The 27,375-nt window shown below is 43.6% G+C and overlaps 1 protein-coding gene across 5 annotated transcripts; it reads right to left on the bottom strand.

Moving 5' to 3' along the window:
• Positions 1 to 26,305, bottom strand: MXD1 (MAX dimerization protein 1). Of its 5 annotated transcripts, XR_014149338.1 has the most exons (7): positions 25,411 to 25,536; positions 25,132 to 25,231; positions 20,054 to 20,083; positions 5,562 to 5,676; positions 3,761 to 3,920; positions 3,214 to 3,457; positions 1 to 1,772 (listed from the first exon to the last, which is right to left on the bottom strand). XR_014149338.1 is itself a non-coding variant. In XM_081833628.1 (6 exons), the coding sequence occupies exons 1-6, from the start codon at positions 26,051 to 26,053 to the stop codon at positions 3,270 to 3,272; spliced, it is 663 nt and encodes a 220-aa protein (XP_081689754.1). In that variant the 5' UTR covers positions 26,054 to 26,305; the 3' UTR covers positions 1 to 3,269. The 5 variants fall into 5 exon arrangements, 4 of the variants coding, with proteins under 4 accessions (XP_081689754.1, XP_081689753.1, XP_081689752.1 ...); XM_081833628.1 differs by lacking the exon at positions 25,411 to 25,536 and adding an exon at positions 25,981 to 26,305 and having other exon boundaries at positions 1 to 3,454; XM_081833627.1 differs by lacking the exon at positions 25,411 to 25,536 and adding an exon at positions 25,981 to 26,300 and having other exon boundaries at positions 1 to 3,457.
• Between the last annotated feature and the right edge of the window lie 1,070 nt (positions 26,306 to 27,375).

The raw sequence follows: 27,375 nt of genomic DNA, 5'->3' as shown, positions 1-27,375 counted from the left end.
GGGGTGGGGGGGAAGGTTAAAGGAAAACGCTTCCCTTAGAAGAAATTCGCTCCAGGGGCCAAATGCCGGGTCAGGGTCCTACGTAGTGCTCACTGGACCGACCCTGAAATTGAGTCTGGGGTAGGCTGGGAGAGGAATTTAGGTCCTGCTCAAAAAAGTGATTCAAAAAGCATCACAAACTAGCATTAGGTCTGTGACTAGACACAGGAGTCAGTGGTCACTAGCAGCACCTTGAAGAATTCAAGATCTTTGCTCAGCAGCAGAAACCCACACACAATCCCCTGGGTGCTTCGCCTGCCGTTCTAAGCCAACGGGCGGGGAAAGCTAGGCTTTCTGGGCTGTTCACAGAAGCCCCCAGATGTATTTTCTCACTGCATGAAACTGGACTACATACTCTTATTTTCTCATCTGCATTGCAATGGTATCAGTGAGAGTATAGATTTCGTCTTTTAAAATCAATTTTACATAAAAATATGCATGTGCCTATATTTACACACCTCTATAGTTACGTACAATTGTCAAAGTCTTAAAGGCTGGGGTTTCTATCTTTGCCCATCCCCTCCCTCCGACAACCCTCATAGAAAGGTTTTTCATTTTGCTTAAAAAAAAAAAAAAACCCCAAAACAACCAAAAAGACTTTAGAGCTCTGAACAGTCACGCTGGTGGATCAGTGAATGACAGGACAGGTTGGGCAATCAGGGCTGCTGCTGAGCTGCGTGAGGAAGGGGCGGGGTAGCTGCCTCAGACTGAGTTTGCTGGTTACAGTTTTGGTTAGAGAGAGGCCTAGCTCGCATGCCGATTCGGTCCACCTCTTGGGCTTTGAAAGGTAAGGTCTAACCCTGGTGTCAGTTTATCACAAGTGCATTAAAAATATATCCATTTCCACATTTATCTATGCAATCAAATTGAAAAGGACCAGACAAACAGTGCAAAGGTCAAATAATTACTGTTTTATATTGGGACAGTACATTTCATATTTCAACCAAAAGACAAAAAATGCAGTTTAACTTAAACAGAAAATAACGGCATCTCTCAGATGCCTTATTTCTAAATCGAACAAATACACAAATTCTGTTCCCTTCCCTCCCCCAATGCAAGCCCACAGTTTTGCCCAAAGTCTTGAGTTTTCGATGCCATACGGCATCCAGCATCTTGGACTTGTGAGGCGCTTGAATGTAGCAATTAAAACGCTTGAGAGGTCTAGCGAATGGCATTTGAAAGGGACCTCAAAGTGCAGATATATTTTTTCAAACATGTTACAGGCTGAGCTGGCTCGTTGAACAGTATCACTCTGCTTAATTCAGGAAGCAGGCTTTAAAAATGCAAAAGGCATACAAGTTGTATTTCAGTGCAAATCTTTAGCTGGTCATTGGAAAAGATTCCAATAATAAAAAAAAATCCTTTGTGTCACCTGCCCCTCCCCCCACCCACCCAAAGCTGAAATGCAGGAAAAAACCAGAACAAAACAAAAACAGAAGTACAGATGACTTTGGAATCATTTAGGAATCGACTACTTCCAATTAAAAATTTTAATACAGTAGAGAATCATTAAAATGAAAGAACAAAAGTAATCTTGCTTTGTTTAGACCGCTCTTCGTGTATAGAATGAGCTTCCGCGTGGAGGGCGTTTGAACTTTGAGTCTTGTGGAAGGTGGAGGCGCCGGAGGCGTGGCGAGGCTGGGGTGCCAGAGAACGCGGGCGGCGGGGGCTCGGGGCAGCCGCCCGCCCACCTGCCGCTGCTTCAGCCGTGGAGCCCTTAGGTTGCAGTGCGTCTGTGGATTTTAGGAATGTTCTCGTCACTTTGTGACACACACTCTGTTTCAGCGTCACAGGTTTTACAAATGGTTCAAATTCAATGAAAAAGATTTGCCAGAGGCTGAAAACCTCGACCTCAAAAATATGAATGCAAAAATATTAAGGGGAATGAACCAATTTTGTAGATACCTACATACAAAGTTTCTAGAACATCTATAAAAGCACAAAGTCATAAGAATTTGTTTTCCATTACATTAGTTTATATAAAATGAATAAATAGTATTTATAGATTTAATGTGTCTTATGTACATATACATGTGCTCTGTTTTAGCTTAAATAAAAATGCTACAAAGTGGGAGACCACTTAAGGGAGAAATCATAACCAAAAAGAGAGATCAGCCTTTTAAACTAGAAACCCAGAAGCCTCCATAAAGAAGTTTCTGGGTATATCCAAAAATAAGGAGAGGAATTCTGATAACACTGTACCATCCCCTCCTGTTCACCTGCAACAGAGAGTAGAAATGCGGACTTTTCCTTTCACTGATGATGGACACTAGCTCAGCTAGCGCCAAAGCTCAGTTATTGCTGAAAGTTAAGTAGGAAAATAGATTAGAATTGGACCAAATGTCACTTATTTGGGGGTGAAAAAAAAGGCATAATCACTTTGTGTTAAGTGGGAAATGGAGATCTCGTTTATCTCTGAGGTAGGAAAAAAAAATGTTCCAGAGACAAGTAGCATAACAAACTTTGAGGGAAAAACGTGCCTTGGGAGAGCAGCACACAGCGCGGCCCCAAGAACATCGCACACAGAGAGATTGTACCGTCTTGTTTGTTCATGCTGGAACTTGCATGAGCTGTGCGACCCCAAAGACATGTTAGCACGGTGTCCACTTTCAAGTGAGAAATACTGCTCCCATCCACACGCGGGTCGGGGGAATTAGCACGGAGGGGGTGTGTGTGTGTGTGTGCGTGTGTGTGAAGGGTGTTTTCTGGAGGTATTCCTGACTCCTCACGGGGGGTGAGGTCCACGGTGAAGTGCTCTTAAATGCCGCTTTCAAAGCTTACTTTGGAGTTCTGAGATCAGGATCTCAACTTTTAAAGTTTGTTTCCTTCCGTTCGCTAAGCACAAGAACATTCGGACATTTCTGCTAGGTGAGTAACACAGCCAGAAAACTTTAAGAAAGGTTTGCTAGACTACCGGGGACAGTACATAAGAGGGGGAGATTGCTGAGCTGTGAAAGTTGCTTATTCGGCCTAAGAATTCTTGGGTGCTTCAAATTGATTGGAATGTACAGTCTGGCAGACGGATTTTTATGGAGAGAAAGAGAAGCTAGTGGATGCAGTCAGAAACCCACAATCCTAAGCACTTCCCGGAAAACGTTTACAGAGCTGATTCTGGTACAGGTGGTACACGGAAGCTTACGTGCAAGGGGACTGCGGCTGGGTCCGATACACTACCTAATCCGCTCGGCCGGCACAGCCCTCCGGGAGGCAGCCGCGGCGACCCCGCGCTCTCAGAGGCCCAGACACGTCTTGTGATTGTCCTGGAGCTTTATTCTCTTCATGCTGGAGCTGGAGTAGCCCTCGTCGCTGCCCAGGCTCTGCATGCTGCCCCGCTCGTCCGAGTCGCTCACGCTGCTGCTGCTCCAGTCCAGGTCGCCCGTGAGATAGTCTGTGCTTTCAACGTCCACGTCGATTTCTTCTGTGGGGAGGACAAGAGACACGGGTGAGGGCGGGCTGCGGGGCGCTCGCGCCGAACCCCCACGCCAGCCCCGCCAGGCCCTGCTCCGGGCCCGGGGCCTAAGTGCGAAAAGGAAAGACGGGCTCGTTACGGGAGGCCCCGGGACTCGACCTCGAGCCGGGTCTCCGTTCCTCCCCGGCGCTGCCTCTGGGGACGCGCACGCACGCGCTCGCAGGCACAGGCCGGCAGGCACAGGCCGGCACGCACGCAGGCACGCACGCGCACGCAGGCACGCACAGGCACGCGCGCGGGGCGGGCGCTCACCCCGGTCGGAGTCCGAGCGCTCCGAGGAGACGGTGGAGCCGATGCTGTCCATCCGTATCCTCTCGATGCCCAGCTTCTCCAGCTGCCGCTTCAGGTGCCGCTGCTCTCGCTGGAGCTGGTCTATTTGGTGAATGGCTTTTCTGTCACAATCTTCAAGTTTCTGCAAGTCAGAGCGGTAGTTGTTGGAGCCCGCAGGCCGATTTCAAAATTGCCAAGGACTCTGCATCTTGCCCTCGAGCCGCGAAATAGGGCAGTTTTCCTCAGAAGCCATTGGGTGTCAGTGGTCTAACTTCTCCCAGGGCGGGCCGGGGGCCGGGGCCTCCCGCCTCGGGCTCGGCAGCACCGACTTTGCTGCGGCTCCCTGTACCGTCACAGGGCTTCTGGGGGCTGAGCTCGGCCCCTCTAACGCCGGGGAAGAGCCAGCAGCCCCCCCACCCCCCGGTCTGTGGTGACACCCTGAACCCCACTCTCTGAACTAGAGCCCGGCGTGGGCCATGCAGAAGGAGGGCTCGTCAGCTACGTGTTCTAATTATATCAACATACATATATCTAATTATATATTATTAGCAACAGTTAATATGTTCTATATATTATATAACATTATAACATATATCAACATATATATCTAATTATATCAATATCGAGTTATTCCAAATCTCAATCAACTTCTGTTTGGTAGCAGGGAACAATCAGTCTTTTGAAGTCCTGATTCCAAATTGTCCAACACAAGAGCTTAAACGCCTTTCCAAATACCACTTGTTTTTATAAATCTGTTTAACTGTGGTTATGTTGCCCTAAACAAAGGTTCTTTTTCCCTCCAGAATTGTCATGTATGCATGCCACTAACCATAATTAAAGTGACACTTGCCTCACCTTTTGCTATTCAAGCTACGTGCTACAAGCGGACTCCCTTTCAGACCCTCTGGGAGGTGCTGGGGATACAAGGTGAGCATAAAGACCTCGTCCCCTCCTCCGACAATGGAGACAACCAAACAGTCACACAAACCATGGTCAGATGACAACCGTGATAAGTGCTAAGAGAGAAAGAGCCAATAATAACTCCATCTGTGGCAGGAAGGATATAAGCAGGTCAGCAAAAGTTTCCCTGAGCTAGTGATACCTGTGTTGAGATCTAAAGGATGACAAGAAGTTAACTAGGTGAAGAAGGGTAGGGAAAGCATACCAAACAGAGGGAACAGCACGTACAAAGGCCCTGTGGTAAGACCATGACAAGTGCAAGGGGCTGAAAGGGCATAGGGCACAAGACGCTGCTGTACAGGCAGGTGAGGGCTAGGTCACACAGCCTGGGGCAGGCATGCTGACAGTCTGTCCTGAGCCACTGATGAATTTTAAACAGGGTGACATGTTGACTTGAGCTTTGGAAGGATTATTCTTAGGAGGCACAGAGCTTAGCTCAGAGGCGGCCAGAGGAATACAGGGAGGCCTCTGAGGAGTTCACTGCAGTAGATGACGGTGGGTGAAATGGGAGCGAGCCTGTGAAATATTTAGGTCTTGGAGAGGACTTAGATATATATGGCTACAGAGCAAGGGCTAGCAAGGATGACCCGGAGTTTCTGGCTTAATAAATGGACAACCCTTTCACTTCTACATAGGGGTAAGGAATATTCAGTTGGGTTCTGGCCATGTTGGGTTTGGGATGCCAGAAATCATCTAAGAGACAGGTTGGAGGATTCCCTAGAGGAAAGGACTGTCCTGGAGATACACATTTGCTGTCCCTCATAAACAGACAAACCCTTATTAGACAGGTAAAGCTAAAAAGGAATCCCAAGGATATACTTACCTTTATGTGTAATTTGGCTTTTGTCAATAAACTCAATGTAGTGTGCCGGTTCGATTCGGGCCCAAGCGGAACTAGCCCCTTCAACTTCTCCAGGCACAAGCGAAGATGGGCCCGCCTACAAAAACAAGGTCACATAGCACTAAGAATTTCACAGTGGGCCAGAAGGCACTCTGGAAGAACAAGTTCTAAAAGAGTAGGAAGCTGCCCAGGCCCAGTAATGGCAAATGCCACCAATGACCTCTGGCCAAATAAACAGCTTTGGAAATTAGAAAACTCTGGTGAAAGCCATGGAGAAGCCAAGACTGGGGTTTTCTCAAGTCTCTTTATAAAATAGGTGTTAGGGCAGGGACTAATATCTACTATTATTAGGCATATTTATCAGGTTATTGCCAGGTTTCTGGGTTATGATGTGACCTGACAGAACATGCCAGGGTTTGAATCCTTTCAACCCATACTTCCTCTTTTCCCATTCACGGACCACTAGAACTAGCATACTGCTGTATATAGTATTTACACACGTGAATGACCTGCATGGTTATTCATTACAGCTTGCTTTAAAATAGCAAAGATCAAAACCACCCAAGTCACCAACAACAGGGAGCTGGTTAAATAAATTATCATGTATCTATGCAGTGGAATACTATGCAGCGATGAAAAGAACCAGGATGTGCTCTATTTACTACTAGGAAAGAACTCTCAGCTATATTGTGAAATGAAGAAAAGCAAGATATCAAACCATGCATGCAACATGCCATCTTTGGACAAAACGGAGGAAAAGTAATTATGTTTTCTTATATGGACAAAAAATCTTGAACAATAAGAAACTAATAACAACCGCAAGGAGAGAGAAGTCAGGGCATAGGCAAGGATAAGGAAAGGGAGTGAATTTTTACGGAATAACATATCTTTTGGTTTTTCAACTATGTAAACTGCTATTCAAAAAGTAGATTTTTTTAAAAATAAGGAAAAAGCACATCATCAGCATTGCTACACCACACAAGCATGCAGAACAGCTAGAGATAACCACATGTAGGCCTTGAAGGGTGTACAGAGGTACAGTGGGACGGGGCAGGAAGGGAGAAAGGCCAGAGGAAGCAGAAGCTGCAGTGAGCCACTCAAGAGAGAACCTTTAGTCACAGACTGACCGGAGTCCCTAAAGTTTTGGAAATTAACACTTCTTTTCTTTGTGCTTTATTCGAGAACCTATAGCAGATCCCATGAATGGGAGAAACAGCCAGAAATCAGAGTTTTTGCCTCAGCCCAGCACGTCCTGAAAGCCTTCACAGGCCATTCCAACCCATAGTGATTCCTCCACTTTCTGAGCACTTAATGGTTTATACTAGTCAATGGGAAGTTCACGGTTCTGCCTGAATTGTTTGGTATTTGCTACTTAACCACTCATTCATTGCAAACTCCTCAGAAAGTTGGACTGCCACTTACTACGGTGCCCCTCCCCCCCTTAATAAATGTCTGCTGAGTGGGTCATGTCACTATTCAACTAGACAGTGAGCTTCTGGAGGACACAGTCCATCTCTACTCCACCTCTGCACCTTCAACAGTGCTTAGGCTCCTGGGGTTTTAGACACATGCCCACAGCCCACACACAACCACCTGGAGCAGAGTTCCTGGGAGCCAGGAGACAACTGTAAAGCTTAATTTGCCCTCCGCTCCCCTTAAAATTTTTGACTGTATTAGCAAAAGTTGGAACTAAAAGAAGAAAACTGCTTCAGAAAGCTCCAAGAGGTCCATATGTATGATAATGACCAAGGAAGTCCATTCACACCTTTCATATCAAGACTTCGGGATGTTCCTCCAAGGCAGATCTAACAAGTGGTGCATTAGACATCCTTCCGAGCCCCCTGCCGCCTCCGCTTCCAAGCCTCCTTCCTTGTCTAGCTCTCGAAGGAGCTGTCCTAGACTCTCCGAGGGCCCTCTAAGCCTTGACAAACTTGAAGAATGCAGCAATTGCTCTTGAGCTAGGAAGATTTAATGGTACAAAAATGCCTTACTCTTTGACAAGACTTCCACTTGCCCTGAAACCCTGTCCATGTGGAATGGTCACAAGCAAAGGCTCCCATTAGAGGTTTGCTCCTCCTACCACTACAGGAGGAAAAACTGTGTGTAAAATGTACCTGTTCACCTTGGATAATAATATTCAAGAAGAGTCATGAAAATAGATATTAGAAACACCATGAGAAAGTATAGTCACTTATGCAGTTATCCAAATTATTTCTCCCAAAGTTTATAGACAAACTGTCAAGTTAGGAAAAAAGGTTCAAAAATTAGATGTAGACATTTTTCAGCTTGTTATCTGCAAAGACTGCATGATTCAGAACAGTGTCCTATTAGTCATTTTATGATGTGGGTTTATCTACAAATATGAGTATGTAAATTTTTTAGGAAGTTTGTCTACTGATAAAAATATAATAAAGTCATCTTTCCATGCATCGTCATTTCTAGTTGTACAGGGAGTCTAGCCCAGAAAGTATAATTCTCACTACCCAAATGTGGGTTCTTCCAAAGAAGACTTCCAGTTGTGAAACTAGAAATAAGCCATTTGACAAATTCAAGCTAAGGATAATACACGTTCATTCAGTGTTTTTTTGGCCTAGTTCTATGAAAGTACGACCAGAGCTTTTCTGGATTTTTGTCGAGATCCAAAGCTAACTTCTGTCTTTGGTAGTGCCTGTCTTGGCCTCCTCTAGCACCTCACTGCTCAGCCCACTGGCTGCCCTGCCCACCTGCAGATATCCCCAGGCTGGCACCTAGGCCAACCACAGGGGAGGGGTGAGGTCTACAGAGCAGGCTCGGTTCTGTCATGTAATAGTGAAATTCGACTCCTGAACCAGATAAACAAGCAAACAGACTCCTCTGTAAAAGCTCCCTCTGAGGCTCCTCAACCCTGACACACACACACACACACACACACACACACACACACACACACACACGCACGCACACTGCACCCTGGATCTGCAACCCCTCAGCCAGCCTTGAGAGCACCCATGAAGCACGAGATCCACAGCAAGTAACACAAGCACCCATCTCAGCTCTTCCTCCCCAGTCCTGACTATTCCCCTGCCCAGGGCTCTGGTCCTCAAGGAGGGGATCAGTGTCCTGTTCTGAACTAGGTCTAACTTCCCCTTGGGAAACCAATAGAGGTTTTGCCACATGTACTTAAAAGGAAGCCACTCAATAGCCCAGTCTGATCCCTACTTAGACCTCCTCCCAGCCCATCTTCTTCAGCCAGTCATCCTGTTGCCAAGAGCTGCCTCCCTGCTCCCCACCCCCAGCAGAAGGGGCTTGTGCCAAACCCTGGCTCCTTCCTGCTCCCAACTGCCTCTTCTGTTTGTGCTGATCCAACTGCTTTGTACCTAGGTCATGAACCTTGACAAACTTTCTGTGCTGACTCTTCAGAAATATTGCTTTAATTATTCTGAATGGACAGATACACCTTTGGTCTATAGTAGCATAAAGAGACCAATCTTTGATCTGAGCTATAATCAGTAATGCTCAGAATCAAGTGTGCCCTATAACTAGGGATAACTAAATTAGATACAAACTACAGTTTTTCTTCAGTAAGGTTTTGAAAAGGATCTCAAATTTTGTTTTTAGTTCTTTTAATAGTCTGAATCTGTCTGTCACCATACAACCAAATGTTAGCATGGTATGTAAGAGCAAAGGTTTGGGACCCTGGCTTTGCCACTTACTTCCTGTGTGACCTTGAGCCGATCACTTAACTCCACGTGGCATCAGCTTTCTCAGCAGCAGACAGGAACACCACGCCCGACAGGGCCGGTGTATTAACTGGGACAAGGAATGGAAGCCCCTGGCCAGGATCTGACAGGAGTGCGCTCTTACACGGCAGCTGTTGTTCTTTCTAGTTTCTTCTGTGACCGATAATTACTGGGAACAATTTGTATAACACTATAATATTCCTTTGAAAATCAACAGGAAACTCAGGGCACCTGGGTGGCTCAGTCGTTAAGTGTCTGCCTTCAGCTCAGGTCATGATCCCAGGATTCTGGGATCGAGCCCCGCATCAGGCTCCCTGCTCCACGGGAAGCCTGCTTCTCCCTCTCCCACTCCCCCTGCTTGTGTTCCCTCTCTCGCTGTCAAATAAATAAATAAAATCTTTAAAAAAAGAAAAAAATAAAATAGGAAGCTCAAAAGTGTCTCACTAGGTAGATAGAAGCTATCTGGTAAAATCCAATTCTTCCTTAAAGAAAACACCTATCGGGCGCCTGGGTGGCTCAGTTGGTTAAGCGACTGCCTTCGGCTCAAGTCATGATCCTGGAGTCCCGGGATCGAGTCCCGCATCGGGCTCCCTGCTCGGCAGGGAGTCTGCTTCTCCCTCTGACCCTCCCCCTCTCATGCTCTATCTCATTCTCTCAAATAAATAAATAAAATCTTTAAAAAAAAAAAAAAAGAAAACACCTATCTTCTGTCATTAAAGAAATTTAATGGAAAACGTAACCTATTTTCTATGGCAATACAGATCTTGCTTACGCTAAAGATACTATTTTTACATTAAAAAAAAATCAAGGACAGTGAAGGAGACCATCAACAAATCTAAAAGGCAACCTACTGAATGGAAGAAGATATTTGCAAATGCCATATCCAATAAAGGGCTAGTACCCAAAATATATAAAGAACTGATACAACAACGCCCCAAAAATATAATCCATTTAAAAATGGGCAGAAGACATGAATGGACATTTCTCCAGGGAAAACCTACAGATGGCCAATAGACACATGAAAAGATGCTCAACATCACTCATCATCAGGGAAATGCAAATCAAAACTACAATGAGATACCACCTCATATCTGTCAGAATGGCTAAAATCAAAAACACAAACAAGTGGGGGCAAGGATGTGGAGAAAAAGGAACACTCTTACACTGTTGGTGAGAATGCAAACTGGTGTAGTCACTGTGGAAAACAGTATGGAGGTTCCTCAAGAAGTTAAAAATAGAGCTACCCTACTATCCAGTAATCACACTACTAGAGCAAAACAACTAAACACTAATTCAAAGGGATACACGCACCCCTGTGTTTATAAGCAGCATTATCTACAACAGCTAAAGTATGGAAGCAGCTCAAGTGTCCATGGGTAGATGAATGGGTAAAGAAGATGTGGTATAAATATATACACAACATAGTATTATTCAGCCATAAGAATGAAATCTTGCCATTTGCATGCAATGACATGGATGGAACTAGAAAGTATAATGCTAAGTGAAATAAGTCAGAGGAAGGCAAATACTGTATGATTTCATTCACATGTGGAATTTAAACAAATGAGCAAAGGAAAAAAAAAAAGAGGCAAACCAAGAACCAGTCTCTTAACTATAGAGAACAAACCTATGGTTACCAGAGGGGAGGTGGGTAGGGAGATGGGGGAAATAGGTGACGGGGATTAAGGAGGGCACTTGGGACGAACACTGGGCAATGTGTGGAAGTGCTGAATCAGTGTATTATACACCTGAAACTAATATTACACTATGTTAATTGTACTGGAATTCAAAAAAATTCAAAAAATTAGCAAGGATCTTATAAAGCTAATGCATGCATAAGAGAAGACTCCTTCTTGGCCACACATCATGTAGAGTCTTGGGTCGAAGGGAGCCCAAGCCTGGGAGGGAAGCATCTGAAGAGCACCCGACTCTCCCTGCCCCAGCTGCACTGCAAACAGCCCAAGGAAAATACGGGGGCAAAGACTGACCTTGGAAGTCCACGCACATCTCTGGATGTGCTATCTATATCCAAAGCACCGAAAATCTCTCCCATACAACAGCAAGAAGAAAGGAGAGCATATTTAGGAATAAACTTAAAACAGCTTAGGAAGGATCTCTAGGAAGGAAACTATAAAACTTTGCTGAGAGACAAGAAAATCTGAATAAATGGAAAAAAGTAGCACCTTCCTAGACATGAAACCTAAAAGCAAAGATGCCAATGTTACCCAATTTTGTCTACAAATTTAACATAATTCCAGGGGGGAAAAAATCCCAAGTGTTCTTCTTAATGCTGGGAAATTAGTCTAAATTCCATCTAGAAGAATACATGTATAAGGGATTGCCAGATTTTTGAGAAAGAAGAATGAGGAGGAATGTGCTATACCAGATAAATTGTATTATAAAGCTTTAATAATTAAAAAACAGTATACACTAATAGAGGAATGGGCGGATAAATCAAGGGAACAGAATAAAAAATTCCCAGAAACGGACTGAAGAATAGGTATGAATTTAACATATAACAGAGGTAACACTACAAATCCTTGGGAAAAGCATGGATTGTTCGGAAAAGAGAGGAGTGGGAAGACTAACATCAAAATAAATTCCAAATATATTAAAGATTTAAATATATGTTTTGATACCACACTGTTCTGTTGTTAGTTTTCCTTAAGTCTTGTCAGCCATGAATTATGGAAAACTAAATATCCAAGCGAACGGAAGTCATTAATGAAGAGGCTCTAGGCTGCTGGAGGCATACCTCCTACCAGAGCCCTGGGCACCGACAGAAGGCACCTGGGCTAGCCAGCGTGCTCTTAAGACAGTTCTGAATGCTGCTCTTTTTATTTCTGCCTCCAGACTTAAGCTCCCTCGAGTCTATCCGTGTCTCTCTCCCTCTCAGGCCAGCAGATTTGTCAACTGGAGAATAAACTGGGAAAAGAGTTAAGACCATAGGTAGACTGTGCCATCTGCAGCCAGTGCTCCTGAATTTGCTAGGTTACCCCAAAAGTTCTTCCTGCCCGAACGGGGCCAACGAGTGGGAATGGTATCCAACCGGGCACATGTGCGTGTCTGTTAGGAGGAAGACACTGCTGTCAGATTACTTTTTTTTAACTGGAGGTATAACTGAACGCTCTCACAGTAGAGTGTAGGACAGGACGCAAAGAAGAGTTAGAAGGTCCGAGCAGAGCGTACAGGATGGCGGCCAGTGAAGGGGGTAGAGAAGGAGTTAAATTCACAGGTGGAAATCTAGAACCATGCACTTGGCTCTCATTCACTTTCTGAGAGATTACTGTGCGCTGCCACTTTCATCGGTGCTGGAACACATTGTCGCGTTAGATCAAGTCCCTGCCCTGGAGCTTCTTAAAATTTAGTCGGAGATCAAACAAACAAATTATGGCAAATTACTGATCTGAGCTGCCTTCAGACTATGACAAATAGCAGCCCTCACTAAAAGTTCTAGAACAGGCTCCCCTTTGCCCTCTACCAAACCTATTCTTTCTTTTCCCTCACCCATATCTTGTTTGACTTAAAAGGTTGTCAAGCTTCCATAGACCATCAGAACCTGCTTTTTCCCTTTCCAAATAGATCACATTCATTTCTTCATTCATTCACACACAGCACACTTCCTATATATCCAACTGTTCTTTCATTACCAAGTAATGGGAAAGACCAAGACTTCCATTTTGTGTTAACCCACTGGAGCCTAGAAATAATAATACATCTGCAGATGCTGACCTGAGAGTAGAATCTGGTATCTAGGCAATCCATGTCCCTTCTCTTTGAGAAAAGCCCTACCTAACAAACATGATACACGGGACCGGAGTACTACTTCTCATTAAAACTGGGCTTCAGATTCTTCACTAAAGAAGAAAAAAAGCAAACAATAAACAATAGCCTATTTAACTCTAAAGTTTTACCATCTTATTTCCTAGCTTTGTGTGGGCACAGATTTAGCCAATTAAATAGCTTCATAAATTCTATAGGATAATTGGAGGTTTAATAAAGATTTCAGATATGTATGAGCTGTATAGTGAGAAAAACAGGTTTGGTATAGTGAGTAAGAAGAAACAAATCATCTCATGGGGTCAAAATTTACTCCCTAAAAGTGATTACAGGTCACAAGAGATACTTTCTCCAGATTTGGGGTCGACAACAGAGCATTACCGGGTTAAACAAAAGGTCCAGGTGAAGACTACAAGTCATGCTTTGAGGAAAAATGTACTCTCCTCCTTTCCCTAAAATGATCCCTTTATAAATAATTGCCAGATGCATCATTACTACCAACTTAACCGGAACCTCGGAAGGTTTTGAAGATTTTTGATAATTTTTTTAAAAATTTTTTTAAAAATTTTTTTAAAGATTTTATTTATTTATCTGACAGATAGACAGCGAGAGAGGAAACACAAGCAGGAGGAGTGGGAGAGGGAGAAGCAGGCTTCCCGCTGAGCAGGGAGCCCGATGCGGGGCTCGATCCCATGACCCTGGGATCATGACCTGAGCCGAAGGCAGACGCTTAACGACTGAGCCACCCAGGCGCCCCAAGATTTTTGATAATTGTGATAGTAATCTTTATAAAAAAATACAGAGGCAGTTCTATATGCCAGCTGTATGGGAACAGGTCACTCCGTGAACAAGGCATAAATAGCAATTCACGGTGGCTATATTCTGAAGTTATAAGATCACTTCTCTACTAAAAGTATGAAATACATAGTATATTCATTAATATTTCCTTTCTAGAGCCCAATTTTAAAAATGTACACAATACATCTTACAGTTGGTACTTGCTAGCTTTCTCACCCTTTGACTATTAATGTCTATGACAAAAACTCAGGCAGTGCCCCCACTGCTCCAGTAGGGACAGGAAATTAGTTGAATAAGCAGCATATGTCTTTTCTCCAAGTTTTTCCAAGGGCAGATGCCATCTATCCAAGAAAGATAGATTCTAGCGGTACAAATCTGGGTGTTCTTCCACACCATCAATGTAGGCCAGATTTGCACACTGATAACTACATCCCTTTGTAATAACCAGGCCATGCCCTAAGCCCCATGTGGCAATAAAGCAATGCGGATTTGTTACAACACCCTAGAGTGAAATCTGAATGTGGTCAAGAAAGTTCAGAAACAGTAAGAGTGGTGCAATGCCTACCACAACTCGGGCGCAGTGCAAAAGTTATGCCCCTACCCTCTTCTGACAGAAGGAGCTTGGCCATTTGAAAAGCCAATATAACAATAGGGACCCGCAATAAATTAGAATATCCTGCCAGAAGAGACCTGACTGCAGTGGTTTCTCATACCAGACCAGATGCCACTGAAATACTGTTAAACCAAATGAAAATAATAGCTTAGATCAGGCTGCTGAGTCCTCCTCACAGAGCACACACAAAAATCTTTTGTCATGGGGTCAGAAGACTCTAGCAGAGGTAATCTCTCTAGACCAGCTGCCTAATTCCAGCAAGGCCTGCATATGTACCATTCCAGAAAAACGAGTGTCTATTATTAAAGAAGATGCCAGAGCCTTCTTTTGAAAAAAAAGTCCATTCTAGCACCTGACTCCTGACCCACTGGCTGCAGCTTATATGCAGTCAGTCTCCATTTGCTGAAGTGCTACTGAAAGGCATTCAGACCAGAGGAATTCCCAGCTAAGAGAAGGAAAATAGTAGAATTATCATCAACAAAGCCATATAACAACAACAAGATTCAAAAATTTCCTCTATTCCAACAAAAATTAGTAATTACGATGGGAATACAATAGTGATTTAAACATTTTTTTTTTTAAAGATTTTATTTATTTATTTGAGAGAGAGCGAGCATGAGGGGGAGAGGGTCAGAGGGAGAAGCAGACTCCTCGCTGAGCAAGGAGCCCGATGCGGGACTCGATCCCGGGACTCCAGGATCATGACCTGAGCCGAAGGCAGTCGCTTAACCAACTGAGCCACCCAGGCGCCAGTGATTTAAACATTTTTAAATGCAGGAATACCTTTTAAAAGAAATATACAAGATGCACGGGGAAATACTATAAAACTTTAGAGACAGAAAACTGATCTGAATAAATAAAGTCACATACCAAATCCTGGATGGAAAGAGATTAGACGTGAACGTGAACTTTTAAAGGTTAATTTATATTGAAATTCTTAAATTTTGATTTTGAAAATCCCAAAAGGATTTGGAGGTTGGGGAAATGGATTGACTATACAATTCATAGGGAAAAATAAACTAGTGAAAATAGGTAACAACATGGAAAAAAAAAAAAAAAAAGGAGAAGGGAGGAGTAGGGATTTGCTTTACCAGATCTTGAAGTGCATGATAAAACCTCAATGACCGAAACAATATTCACTGGCACAGGAAAAGCAGAGCAGATGAGCAGTGGAATAGAAGAACCAGTCTAGAAACAGACTTAGCCATGAACAAGAATTTAATATACAATAGAAGCAGCAAGTTCAAACAGTGAGAGAAAATGGACTCTCTTAAAGGAAATGATAAATTGGACAATAATATGATACTCAAAGGGGTGATCTCTTTCATATATATCCTTCATATTATATCATCTTTTCAAAATAAGGAAAAAAACAAACGCCTGAGTAGAAAATTGGGCAGAGATTATTAACAGGCAATACAAACACACAAAGAAAAGAAAATTATTTGACTGTGCTAGTAATGTAAAAAATGCAAATTAAAACAAGTTGTCGGCTTTTGTTTTTTATGTATCAAATTCATGAAGGTCTTAGATTATACTAACACCTTGTGAAGTGTAAGGCCTGTAACCTGCCAGGTGGGCAATCCAGTAGTCAACATCGAAAACCACAACAATGTGTATATCATTATTTCCACAACTATAAATTTACCCTAAGGATATAATTATGGTGTTGGACAGAGATTTATCTACAAGGTAGTTTAAGGAAGTATTGTTTATATTAGCCAAATACCAGGAAGAACCTAAAACGGGATTGGTTATGAGTTACAGCACATCCATATGAGATACTACAGGGTATTCACTAAAAGTAATGTTAGAAAAGTAGACTTAAGGACATGGGAAAATATTCATAATGTAGCTTGAAAAGATAGAAATTATTATTATTTTTAAAGATTTTATTTGACAGAGAGAGACAGCGAGAGCGAGAACACAAGCAGGGGAAGCGGGAGGGGGAGAAGCAGGCTTCCTGCCGAGCAGGGAGCCCAATGTGGGACTCAATCCCAGGATCCTGGGATCAGGACCTGAGCCGAAGGCAGATGCTTAACTGACTGAGCCACCTAGGCACCCCGAAGATAGAAATTATTTACTCTATGATCCCATGTTGACTTAAAAAAAGTATGCACAAAAGTCTAGATGGATACAGAACTTAGCAGGAATGTTAGCAGCTGTTACTGCTGCAAGATCTATTATAGGTGATTTTTATATTTTTTTGTGCTTTTTGGAACTTCCCAATTTTCTACACTAAACTATACTTTTATTTTCCAAAAACAACTGTGGAGATACACTTCAAAGTTCCACTGCTGTCCTCTGGCAGCTAGAATTATGGATGATTTAAATTGTTTTTAGAAAGACTTTCTATATTTCTCAAGATTTTCTGTAAGATTAGTTGTTTTGTTTGTTTTAAAGATTTTATTTGAGAGAGAGAGCAAAAGTGAGAGAGATCACAGAGGGAGAGGGAGAAGCAGACTTGCCCCTGAGAGGAGAGCCTGAGGCAGGACTTGATCCCAGGACCTGGGATCATGACCTGAGCCGAAGGCAAACGCTTAGCTGACTGAGCCACCCAGGCATCCCTGTAAAATTAGTTTTAAAAAGAAAAACCGCACACTCAAAGTGTTTCCTTAGGAGGCTAGACCCACAACGACCAGTTACAGTTCAGAGAAGCACAGACCGAGTGACAGATGCTCCTATCTATGCTGATGAACTGAATCCTTCACCCCAGGGGCTTGGGCTTCATCAGGCTCTGTATTCCCAGCACCTAGGACACAGCATCTTCAGTGCTCCATGAATGCCTCATCTAGAGAATGGAAAATACAAGCCTTCTAGAATGGTGGAGGTGGGGTATGTTCCTACCAACACCAAGAATATTAAAGTGGTAGTGTTGAGTATATGGTCCTCTTTGTGGAGTCCTAACGAACACCAATTACTCAGAATCTCTAAAGTGCCACAGAAAAGGTTTCTGTTTAAAAATCTAACCCAAGTATAATCAACTCTGCAATCTCAAAGAGGAAAACAAATTCCCATTGTTAGAAGGTCTTTCCCTAAGTTTTTGTTTTTTGTTTTTTTGAGAGCCATGTCAATCTTTTTATGTGATGTTTTAAGGTAAAAAATGGCTAAAGTGTATATGCACTTAGCAAAGCGGGATTGTTTTATAGGCGTCAACTACTAAAACCAGGGAGACTACAAGAGCAGCTGTTGAACTGACTTCAAAACCCGAAGATTCTTAAGCATCTACACTCATAAGGGGAGAAGAGCTGGGCAACTTTAAGTCCCTCCTCTGGACTGCAGCAACCAATTTTGGTTAAATTAAGAAATTTGAGTCTTTACTTCCCTCTTTTCTGTTCACATGCTCTGGACTAGAGAAAGAATTATCAAGACCTTAAAAGACCGAACTCCAAAAAAGAAAGGACAATAAGGAAACTAGATAACTCTTCAGCGAGCAAAAGTTGACTGGTCACACGGAAGCAGTCTGAATTAAAAGCAGCTTGCCCAGTGGGGACTCCTAATCCAGTTTTCTAGATTCTTTGCCTCCATAGCCTCTCATGTATACCTCAATCTGAGCCATAGCATATTCATTCAGACTGTCTCTGCATCTTTCCCATTAGACAGACAACATTTCTCTAGGAAGGGGACCATGCTGATTTAATACCCCCAGTGTGAACTCGTTTAATACCTAGTACTGAGTGCAAGTTCTTGAGACACTGTAGGCAAAAATAAACACCTCTGAACTGCTAAAAGGTAAAACTGACATTGTGCGGCATTCCTGCAGAGGTAAAAAGCATAAAGTTGTAGTAAGTGCAAAGAGCCCTTGCATGAAGGGGTAAAATTTTAATAACAAAAATGAGTGTCTAATGGAATAATAAAAAAATAAATGCCTACGTAAGGTGCGGGAGAAGAACTAGAAGACTTTTCAGCAGAAAGAATCCCAGTTTACCCAGTTCACCCCAAAGGCAGAAAGTTAAGAATCTAAAGATGAGAAAGAGAAGCCACATCTGATTACCTTTCCACCTTAAAAGATACTTTCGAGTTCCCAATTCACGATCTGAAAATCCCTAAAGCAAAAATGAAGCTTTGACTTCAACCACAGTCACAATCAGAGAAAGTAAAAGGGAAGAGGAGGGATGGGGAGAAGCACGTGTGCAGGGAGGCACATGCACGCACACACAGAGTTCCTCAGCGGAGTCATGCTAAATGTTCACCCTGTTCCAACATTCTCCTTCCTAGTAGGTCAGTCTGCCCTTTCACGGATGAAAAGTGTCATTCAGATCCTGACTTTCAGAGTCAGGCTCCCTCTTCAAAGAAGGTTTGCATGAAATAACCATATGTATTTACAGAACCATCATTACACATCATCTTGTTCATGCAGAGCACCGAGAAAGCCACTCAATCTGAATGGGTAGCCCGTATTTCAAATTGATGAGAGCTCGGAGACCAGAATGAAGCTTGTTCAATGGTTCTCAGCCCTGGCAGCACATAAGAATCACCTGGGGAGCTTTTAAAAAAATACTAGAGCAGAGCCTCAACCCAAACCAATTAAATCAGAATTGCTAGGGGTGAGGTCTGGGCATTGGTTTCTTTTTTTCTTTATTTTAAAGCTCCACAAAGAATTACTATTTCCACCCCCCACCCACCATGGTAAAAGTGGTTGTTTTTTAAAAAGTCTTTATTAGAGATAAAAGATTTGCTTTCAAATACTCCATGCAGAGGGGTAGTTTTGATTATACAAGATTAACAAAATGTTGATTGTTGAAGCTGGGTAATGGACACATAGGACTTGATTACATTATTTGTTCTCATATATTTGAAGATTTGTATGTTATTTTATAAAATTGGCAGAAATAAAATCTCTTCCTTCTCCTCAGATGTATACATGTGTGTAATACAAAAATATTTTTAAAAAAAAAACATTAAAATAAAAGCTTTGCAAGTGACTCTAATGTACAACCAGAGTCAAGAACCACTAGGCTACATCGTTGAAGGAGGGGCAAACCAGATTTAGAAAATAAAGATTTAAACAAACAGCAAGAGGCAATCCAGGTGATAGAGATCAACTCAGGAAGCCAGATGGATCCCAGGGTGGGTGGCAGACCTCCTCTAGTGAATCACCATCTCCAATTTGTGCTATGCATATATTTGCCTGATTTTTGAGAATCTTTATTCACAAGTAAACTGTAAATACACATATGTATGTGTATTTATATATATCTGGGTGTGTACATGATTTAAGACAGAACTACCAATTATATTCAGTAGCATGTAATTTTTTTAAAAACACTATTTGTGGAAACACTGCTCATGACCTAAACTGCTTTGGCCTGTGAAACAGTCACCCAGGAAGGCCCTCCTTAGGAGGAGTGGGTTGCAAGAGTGAGGGTTGGGGGTGTGGTTTCTGGAACCTGCAAGCCCTTCATCTACCTGAGTGATTTAGGGGCAGTGCTGCTTAGTCGGCCTGAGGAAACTCTTACATCAGGTGTTACTTGTGGGAAGAGCCCACGAAAAGCATCCAAGTCTCTAAGATCAGGGACTACATCAAAAGGACCCCCAACCCACCCCCAAAATCCCCAACTCACCTATTCTTCTCCATTTCATTGTGAGTTGATCTGAAAGAGGGAACAATAAGAAAACAGTAAGATTCTTCTTGTCTTAAAGAACTATTTCAGCACCAATACAATTTAACTTCTTTCTCTCCTAAGTTGGTAGGAGAGAAAACAGAAAGGGAGGAAAAACTCAGTGGGATCTGCTAAAGAAATCAGTTCCTTTGAGGAGTTAGGTAAATGTAAATATGTAAAATAGAGTTCAAGGAGAAGTGACAAACTTAAGAGGCATGCAATCCCTAGTGGAAATGTAATCCATTTGAAGAAAGGAAATAAAAGGGGCCTATTTATACAATGAGAAAAACAGCTGTGCCATGTGATGTGAATTCAGGTTATAGAACACCAAAGCTTTCTTCAGGCTGAGGGTAGAAGAGTGGAGGTGGCACCTCCTCCTAGTCCTGCAGTTTTTTCTAGGTGTAGTAGATATGCCAAAATTTTATGCTAAGTTGCTTAACAATAGGATACAATTTTAAGTGGATAAAAATAATCCTTTTTCCCCTCAATCTTTCTACTCCCTGACGTAATTATTTGATCATGTACAACCTCCTGCAAAACGCTACTGGTGAACAGCTCCCAAATGATTTCAGGAAGGGGCTTCTAAAACTTAGCTCAACATAAAGACGATACAGACTGGTGAAAGCCACAGTGAGGGTGAAATGTGAAGTCTAGCTTTGCCACCAACTGGTACTGTAGAATAAAATTCTTTACCATCTTGTCCTTGGTTTAACCCCTCTGTAAAATGGGAGTAAAAATTATTGTCAATTATCTACTGAACACACATAGATCAATGAGGCAGCAACTGTAAAAGTGATTAGAGAGCCTTGGACGAAAGCTATGGTGGATGTGAAATCCTATTATTAAAGTGTTTATAGCTGACCTTGAATATAAGGTCTGGTCTAAGAATTTATGGACAGGTTTCCATAGAAGTCACAGGAAGTCAGTCAATATGGCCACTACTGTGTCGTCCTCACACAACTCCTCCCTAATTATAAACTTGAGGAACATCCCAGCATTATAAAGGAGCTCAATCTTGACCTTTCTTTTTTTTTTTTTTTTAAAGATTTTATTTATTTATTTGAGAGAGAGTAAGAGAGAGAAAGAGCACAAGAGTGGGGAGCAGGAGAGGGAGAAGCAGACTCCCTGCCGAGCAGGGAGCCCGATGCGGGACTCGATCCCGGGACTCCAGGATCATGACCTGAGCCGAAGGCAGTCGCTTAACCAACTGAGCCACCCAGGCGCCCACAATCTTGACCTTTCTTAATGGAAATTCTCCGGAATCTAACCCGTTCAGGAGAGAACACCCTGGCTGAGGCCAGAACCCTCCTGGGCCTACAGAGGAATTCTCAACAGTAATCATGGAGAAACAGGACTTCTGTGAATGCTCGCCACTCATTTATATCAGGGGGCAACCACTGCCAAGTTCATTCACCCCAGAGAAGGGTGGTGGAGGGTTTATAGTCTTGGAATGAGAAATTTCTGATCCAGCAATAAAACTTCTCTTCCACAAGGCTCTTGGGACATCGATTTTTATTAACGAGAAAAACCAAGAAAATAATGACAGTATTTTAAGTTTTAGAATATTTGTTTTCTAGGTAAAGGACCCCAAAATTGGTTACCTTAAAAGCTTTACATTGATTCACTTGGTTTTCCCTCAACTTTCTTCAGTTACATTTTCCTGAAGCTTTACTTCCTGCAATGGCCGGCAGGCTATCACAGTTAACAAGAGTCAGGCCTGCACTACAAACCTTTGGCTTTAAAGCACGTGGCATTTTAGTTTTAACAGGGAATAACAAGTTCAAAGTCTGACAGATTTTGAAAATGGATGAAAGTATATGATAGCAGCTGGTCAGAATTTCCCCGCTTAACTGTAGGCAAGGACCATTCCAGGAAGGTGGTGGAAGAGAGAAGGGTGGATATTTGAAAAGAATATAATCTCTGATTATAGAAAATAGCACACAGGGCACTCTTACCAAAAATTTCTGGATTCTTTGAAGATACATATAAGAAAAATTCTGAATCCCCAAGATAAACTTTTTAACAAATTCTGTAGGACAGACAACTCCTTCCAGACTTTGAACAGTTTCGGTAACCACAGATCTTATTTGATTACTTAAGAGTATTAACACATTGGGATTTTTACAAGGGGACTTACATCTAATGGCTAAAGCATTACTGAAGTGCATTTGGGTGACTGAAACTGAGTTTGTCTTTAATGAAAATAAGCCTCTCAAAAACGATCAGATTGCTTGCCAACTGTTAATGGGTAAACATTTATATTTTTAATTAAAGTATTATGAGAATACATAGATACCTTGTGTCAAAATTATTTTCCATGTGGTTACTGAAAAGATTTGATAACTCTGGAATCACTGGTAAAGGTCAAATGTCACCATTGAAAAATATATTCTAACAAGGGGCGCCTGGGTGGCTCAGTCAGTTAAGCGTCTGACTCTTGATCTCAGTTCAGGTCTTGATCTCAGGGTCATGAGTTCAAGCCCCACATTGAGCTCCACGCTGGAGGTGGAGCCTACTTACAAAAAGATAACTAAGCCAAACTACAGTGTATGAGAATGGAAAAAGTTCTTGGGTTCAAAAAGATTCTCCATGTCAGCTCAGCTATATGGCCACTGTTGCATAAAAGAGCTAGGTGGCAGGTCCTGAACTTCCTCTTTCACGAGTGCCAAAGCCTGCTTTGCAATTTTACAAAATATACCTTTAAAAACTCTGGATTTCAGTTCTAAATAATTAGTAACTGATTTCAAAAACCCATAGGAAAAAAAAAAAAAGATTCCACCTCCCCTGTATTCCAGTAGTTCTCTGGATGATTCTGAAACAATCAATATTCACAATTTCATTTTTGTTTTTTAAACATGCAACTAGAGAGACTGGATTAGGATCTGCATTTTTAGTTCCCAAGAAGTTGGATATGTGGCTAAATCTTTTTTTTTTGGCCAAGGAAAAGTAGCCCCCTGACTTGACTCTACAAGCAAAGAGCACAGCATTTCAACCTGAATCAACAAGAATAAACTATTATCTGGTGGTTATGTAAACCAGCAGTGATCTCTCCATCGCCCTTACCTCAGTTCAAAATCCTGACCATACATGGCCTTGGAGAGAAGTCTAATTCAAATCAAGGGTTCAAACTGCATTCTCTGGGGTGATGTCTCACTGCTCAGGTAAGGGTCATTCCAAACAGGGCATGCAGGAAGTGATCACATTTAAACAAAACAACCTGCTCTTGCTTCATGTTTGCTTCGTGCCATCTCCAGGTTTAATCATGGTCTCTCAGAGATCCTTGCACCACTGAGGATACTACCCTAATTCATTATTAGTCAAGAATATGAGAAACTGTGATAGCCTCCAGTCTGAAACCATGGAAAACAAACCAAGCCCATTAACAGAAGAGAGCTTTTCCAAAACTCAGAAGTTACAGCTATTTTTTCCATAATAACACTGGATATTAAAGAGAAAGAATCTGTTTCTTGACTTGCAGTTCTCAATTATCATTATTTTTCTTTCCTAATCACCTTTGGGGACCAGCCTACTTCTCTTTCAACATCCCTTTCTCTTCCTCTCCCCACCACTGAACCTCCTCCAAACTTAGGAGAAACTTAGTGAAAAGAAAACTTTACTTTTCCTGTTTCACTTTACTTTTCCTGTGAAACTTAGGGAAAAATAAAGTGCTAAGGATTAAGCCTTGACTAGTAAGGTGGACAATTCGTCCCAAATCATGAATGGACAAAAGTAAAAGCAACAAATGGACTACCTTTTTCAGGAAAAATAAACCAAAAGGCTTGAAAGTTCTTCCAAACAAAATCTTAAAAATACTGTAACAAAATGCAACACAGCTAAATCATTTTATACCACTGCATAATACAAGTATTAACATTCTTCTTATAGGCCCTTAATACCTACACACAGATCTATTAGCTACCAGGTAGCTTTCACAGGTAATGTGAAAGATGGGAGGGAAAGGAAAAACCACAGGGTAGTTAATTACTAGGTTCATCCCTCACATGCCTTCTTAGTCAAGAGCTCAGCACATGTGTGCTGCTCACATCCTGTGGTTCTACCAACACTAAGTACAATGGGATGAATCAAGGATAGAAGCAGCAGCAAGAACAAGTGAGTTTTAGGTTTAAGTGGGACCTCCTGGCTTTCAGTAGTCTGTATTATGCCACAGAGGCTAACCAAATACAGTTAGTTGCAGGGAGGAATAAGGATTCTAAGTCAGTGATGAAAATGTGAATGACTTTAATTTACTGGAATGAAAGGTGTAAGTAAAGAGACCTAACAGATTTCCTACCTAACTTATATTTTAAGGGCAAAGAAGGAAAAAAGGGAGCAGTAGCATTAATAGTGTACTCACAGGTACCAGGAACTATAGTCAGGGTTTTAACATGATTTCACTGAACATTAACCACATACTTCCCAGTGAAATTCACAGATTTTAAGAACTATAAGGCTAACATAAAAGGACTGCTGCATATTAATATTAATCCTCCATCACCAAAAAGGCAGGTTTTAACCTCTATCGTTCCTCTTTGCCATTATAAATAGATGTAACAGATTGAGACAAACCACTGCATTTCATTTACATGTCAAATATGAAATCCTACCACCTATGCTAAATCAGATACTTTAACATGTTTATAAAATCTTCACTATGAAAAGTAAAAGAAATCGATAATGTCCAGCATTTTCAATTATAAAAAACCTGCCCTGAATCTGCAACTTCTGAAGGCAACATATTGTCATTGTTACTAATTTCACTGGAAGTTTCCAGAGATTTTTGTTCCAAAAGGGAAGAAAAGCAAAATTAAGTTTAAAAGTTCATAAAGAAATATAAAACATTTCCATTTCTCTTTTCTGTCCCCTCAACCCAAACAGAAGGGCTGCTTCCTCAATGGCTTAAGACCATGTGTGCCTTACTGAATCATGATTGCTACTTAACATATTTACTGGGTCATAAGCACAACAGGCAACTTCCATTCTGCAGTTCGTATCATCTGCACTATAATCTAAAAGAAAAAGAGAAATATTTACCAAATTACCTGCTACTGCTGTTATTCTTCTTGGATTTGTTCCTCCGTTTTAAGGCATCTCTGTCCTTGTTATTGTATGGTAACATGGAGGCATAACCATGTTCAGCTTCTAGAAAACCGAAGGATCCAGTTAATGAATGAGCCTAGAACATTCAATACTCTCTCCCCTCCACAGTATTTCCTTTTTAAATTTTATTTTTCATTAAAAGAATATTGTGTTAAGAAACAAACGATGCAAGGTGGAATTCTTAGAACAATGATTTTTTTTTTTTTTAATTGTGTGAATACCCTCAGTTCGGAGCAGGTGTAAGGAGCATTCCAGCTGCTCATTGTTGAGAAAGACACAGCAAGTCACTAAGCTCATGGAGCTTGGGTTCCCCATTGGCAACGTCCAGCAGGTTGGCGTGCTTTAAGTGGGACCAGCTTCGGGCGAAGGTGCGGGGCAAACACCCGGAACCCAGAGGGCGGGGAAGGGGGGGCGCAGGGGAATCGCTGCTCCTCCAGCTGGGAGACCGGGCGCCGGGCCCACTTGGGGGCCGGTCAGGACGAGCCCCGGTGAGGTAAACCAAGGGCCTGGCCGAGGGGACCCCGGGCACCCCATCTGCTTTGCGGTGGGGAGCGGCGCTCCGGACTCCGGGGGGCAGCGGCCCCTTTTCCACCCTCATTCATTGCCTTTGGGGCAGCGGCGGCCTCCCTTCGGACCGCGCGTGGGGAGAGCTGGAGGGGTTGGGAGCGCTCGCGGTCGCGCTCTCTGCGCCTCCAACCACCCCCAGAGCGGCTGGGCGCCCCTACCCCGCGGCCGGGCCCCTCAGAGCCCCCGGCCCCGGCTCGGGACGGACCCCTCCCGTCCCCGTGCACCTCTCTCCCGCCGCTCCAGGTAGTCAGCCGCCTCCAGCAGCATCTGGATGTTCATCCGAACCGCCGCCGCCATTCTGCACCGGGGGCCGGAGCCGCGGGACCAACCCCCACTGCCCACGGGCTCGCCGCCGCCGCCGCCGGACACCCGCGCCCTGCTGTGGACCCCGCAGAGCAGGGTTGAGAGAGCCTCTTTGGCTACCACGCTCTCCAGAAAGGGGGGGGGGTCCGGTGAGCTGGGCACCGCCGACACCGTGACAGAACCCGAAGAAGAGCAGCAGCCGCCACCGCCGCGGAGTGTTTATCTCCGACTCACCATCCCCCCGCCCCCAGGCCCTTCTCTTGACAGGCCCGCTTCGGCTGCGTTCCTCATTGGGCACCCAAAAGAATGCCCCGCCCCTGACCTTGTCCGATTGGGGAAAAGCATTACGGCCCCGCCTACTAGAGTCCGCTCCTCTCTCTGGTTGGTCATGCTTGACAAGGCCCGGGCTCCACCCCCCTTTCCAATTGGTGACAGGATTCGCAACTCCGCCTCGTGCTCCTTCCCTGTTTTCCATTGGTTCTATACCGACAACCCCCTTTTGCTTTGTTAGTATTGGCCCAGAGCTACAGAAAGCGAGCCACTTTGCCTATCTCCCATTGGTGGATCCGGCTGAAACCTCCCAGTTACGATGACGTCACCCTTCTCCGGGTCTAGCGAGCCCTGAGTGGCTGGTGATCAGCGGCGCCGCTACTCCTCCCCTGATCTGGCATTGGCTGGGAGGGCTGACCTGGGCGCTGGCGCTGATTCACCGGCCGCCGTGGAGCTCGGCTCTGTCCGGCCCATCCCGGCCCTGCCTCGGACCTGTTGCCTGGACCTGTCCCCGGGGAAAAGTTCCGAGGGCCTGCCGGGTATCCCTCGAGTGGAAGGCTGGCACCGCGTGTCGCCTGGGCGCTCTGTCCCGCTCGGGTTCCGGGCCGGAGCCCTTGGTCTGGCGGCCACGGTCCCAGAGGTTCCAGGCTTCCCGGGACCCGGGCGGCGGTGGGTCCCGCCGCGAATCCCTCCGAAGGGAGATTGGCGCCGGCAACCTGGTGGGCCCTGGGCTCCCGCGGGCGCCACGTGGCTGTGGGGCTTGAAGGAAAAAGCTTGGCTCGCGTTGAATGCTCGCCGCCCAGCGTTTCTTCTCTTCTCAGAAAGCGGTGAAATCGGGCGGCTGTTTACAGCCCTGCGCGTCTTTTATGGCACTCTCCACCCCTACCCCAAGTGCAAGCATAATCACTCCCTCACGCGAGGGGGTGCTTCAAAAGCTCAAAAACTTACTGCACCTACAGAATGATTGGGGCTGAATCCCGAGGTTCTTTGACCCAAATTTCTTACAATCTTCCCTTCCCTTTTAATTCTAGATGAAAACATTAAAA

The sequence above is a fragment of the Leptonychotes weddellii genome, chromosome 10, assembly GCF_054177405.1.
Source record: "Leptonychotes weddellii isolate Sample4059 chromosome 10, ASM5417740v2, whole genome shotgun sequence".
Lineage (NCBI taxonomy): Eukaryota > Metazoa > Chordata > Mammalia > Carnivora > Phocidae > Leptonychotes > Leptonychotes weddellii.
This window is presented reverse-complemented; position numbering and strand designations above follow the sequence as displayed.

Coding starts and splice junctions, on each gene's coding strand:
- MXD1 (XM_081833625.1), bottom strand. CDS start 25,504: ATGGGGAACCCAAGCTCCATGAGCTTAGTGACTTGCTGTGTCTTTCTC. Junction 25,232..25,410: donor ACACCTGCTCCGAACTGAGG/GTATTCACACAA, acceptor TCGGTTTTCTAG/AAGCTGAACATGGTTATGCC. Junction 3,921..5,561: donor AAGCCAAATTACACATAAAG/GTAAGTATATCC, acceptor TCTGACTTGCAG/AAACTTGAAGATTGTGACAG.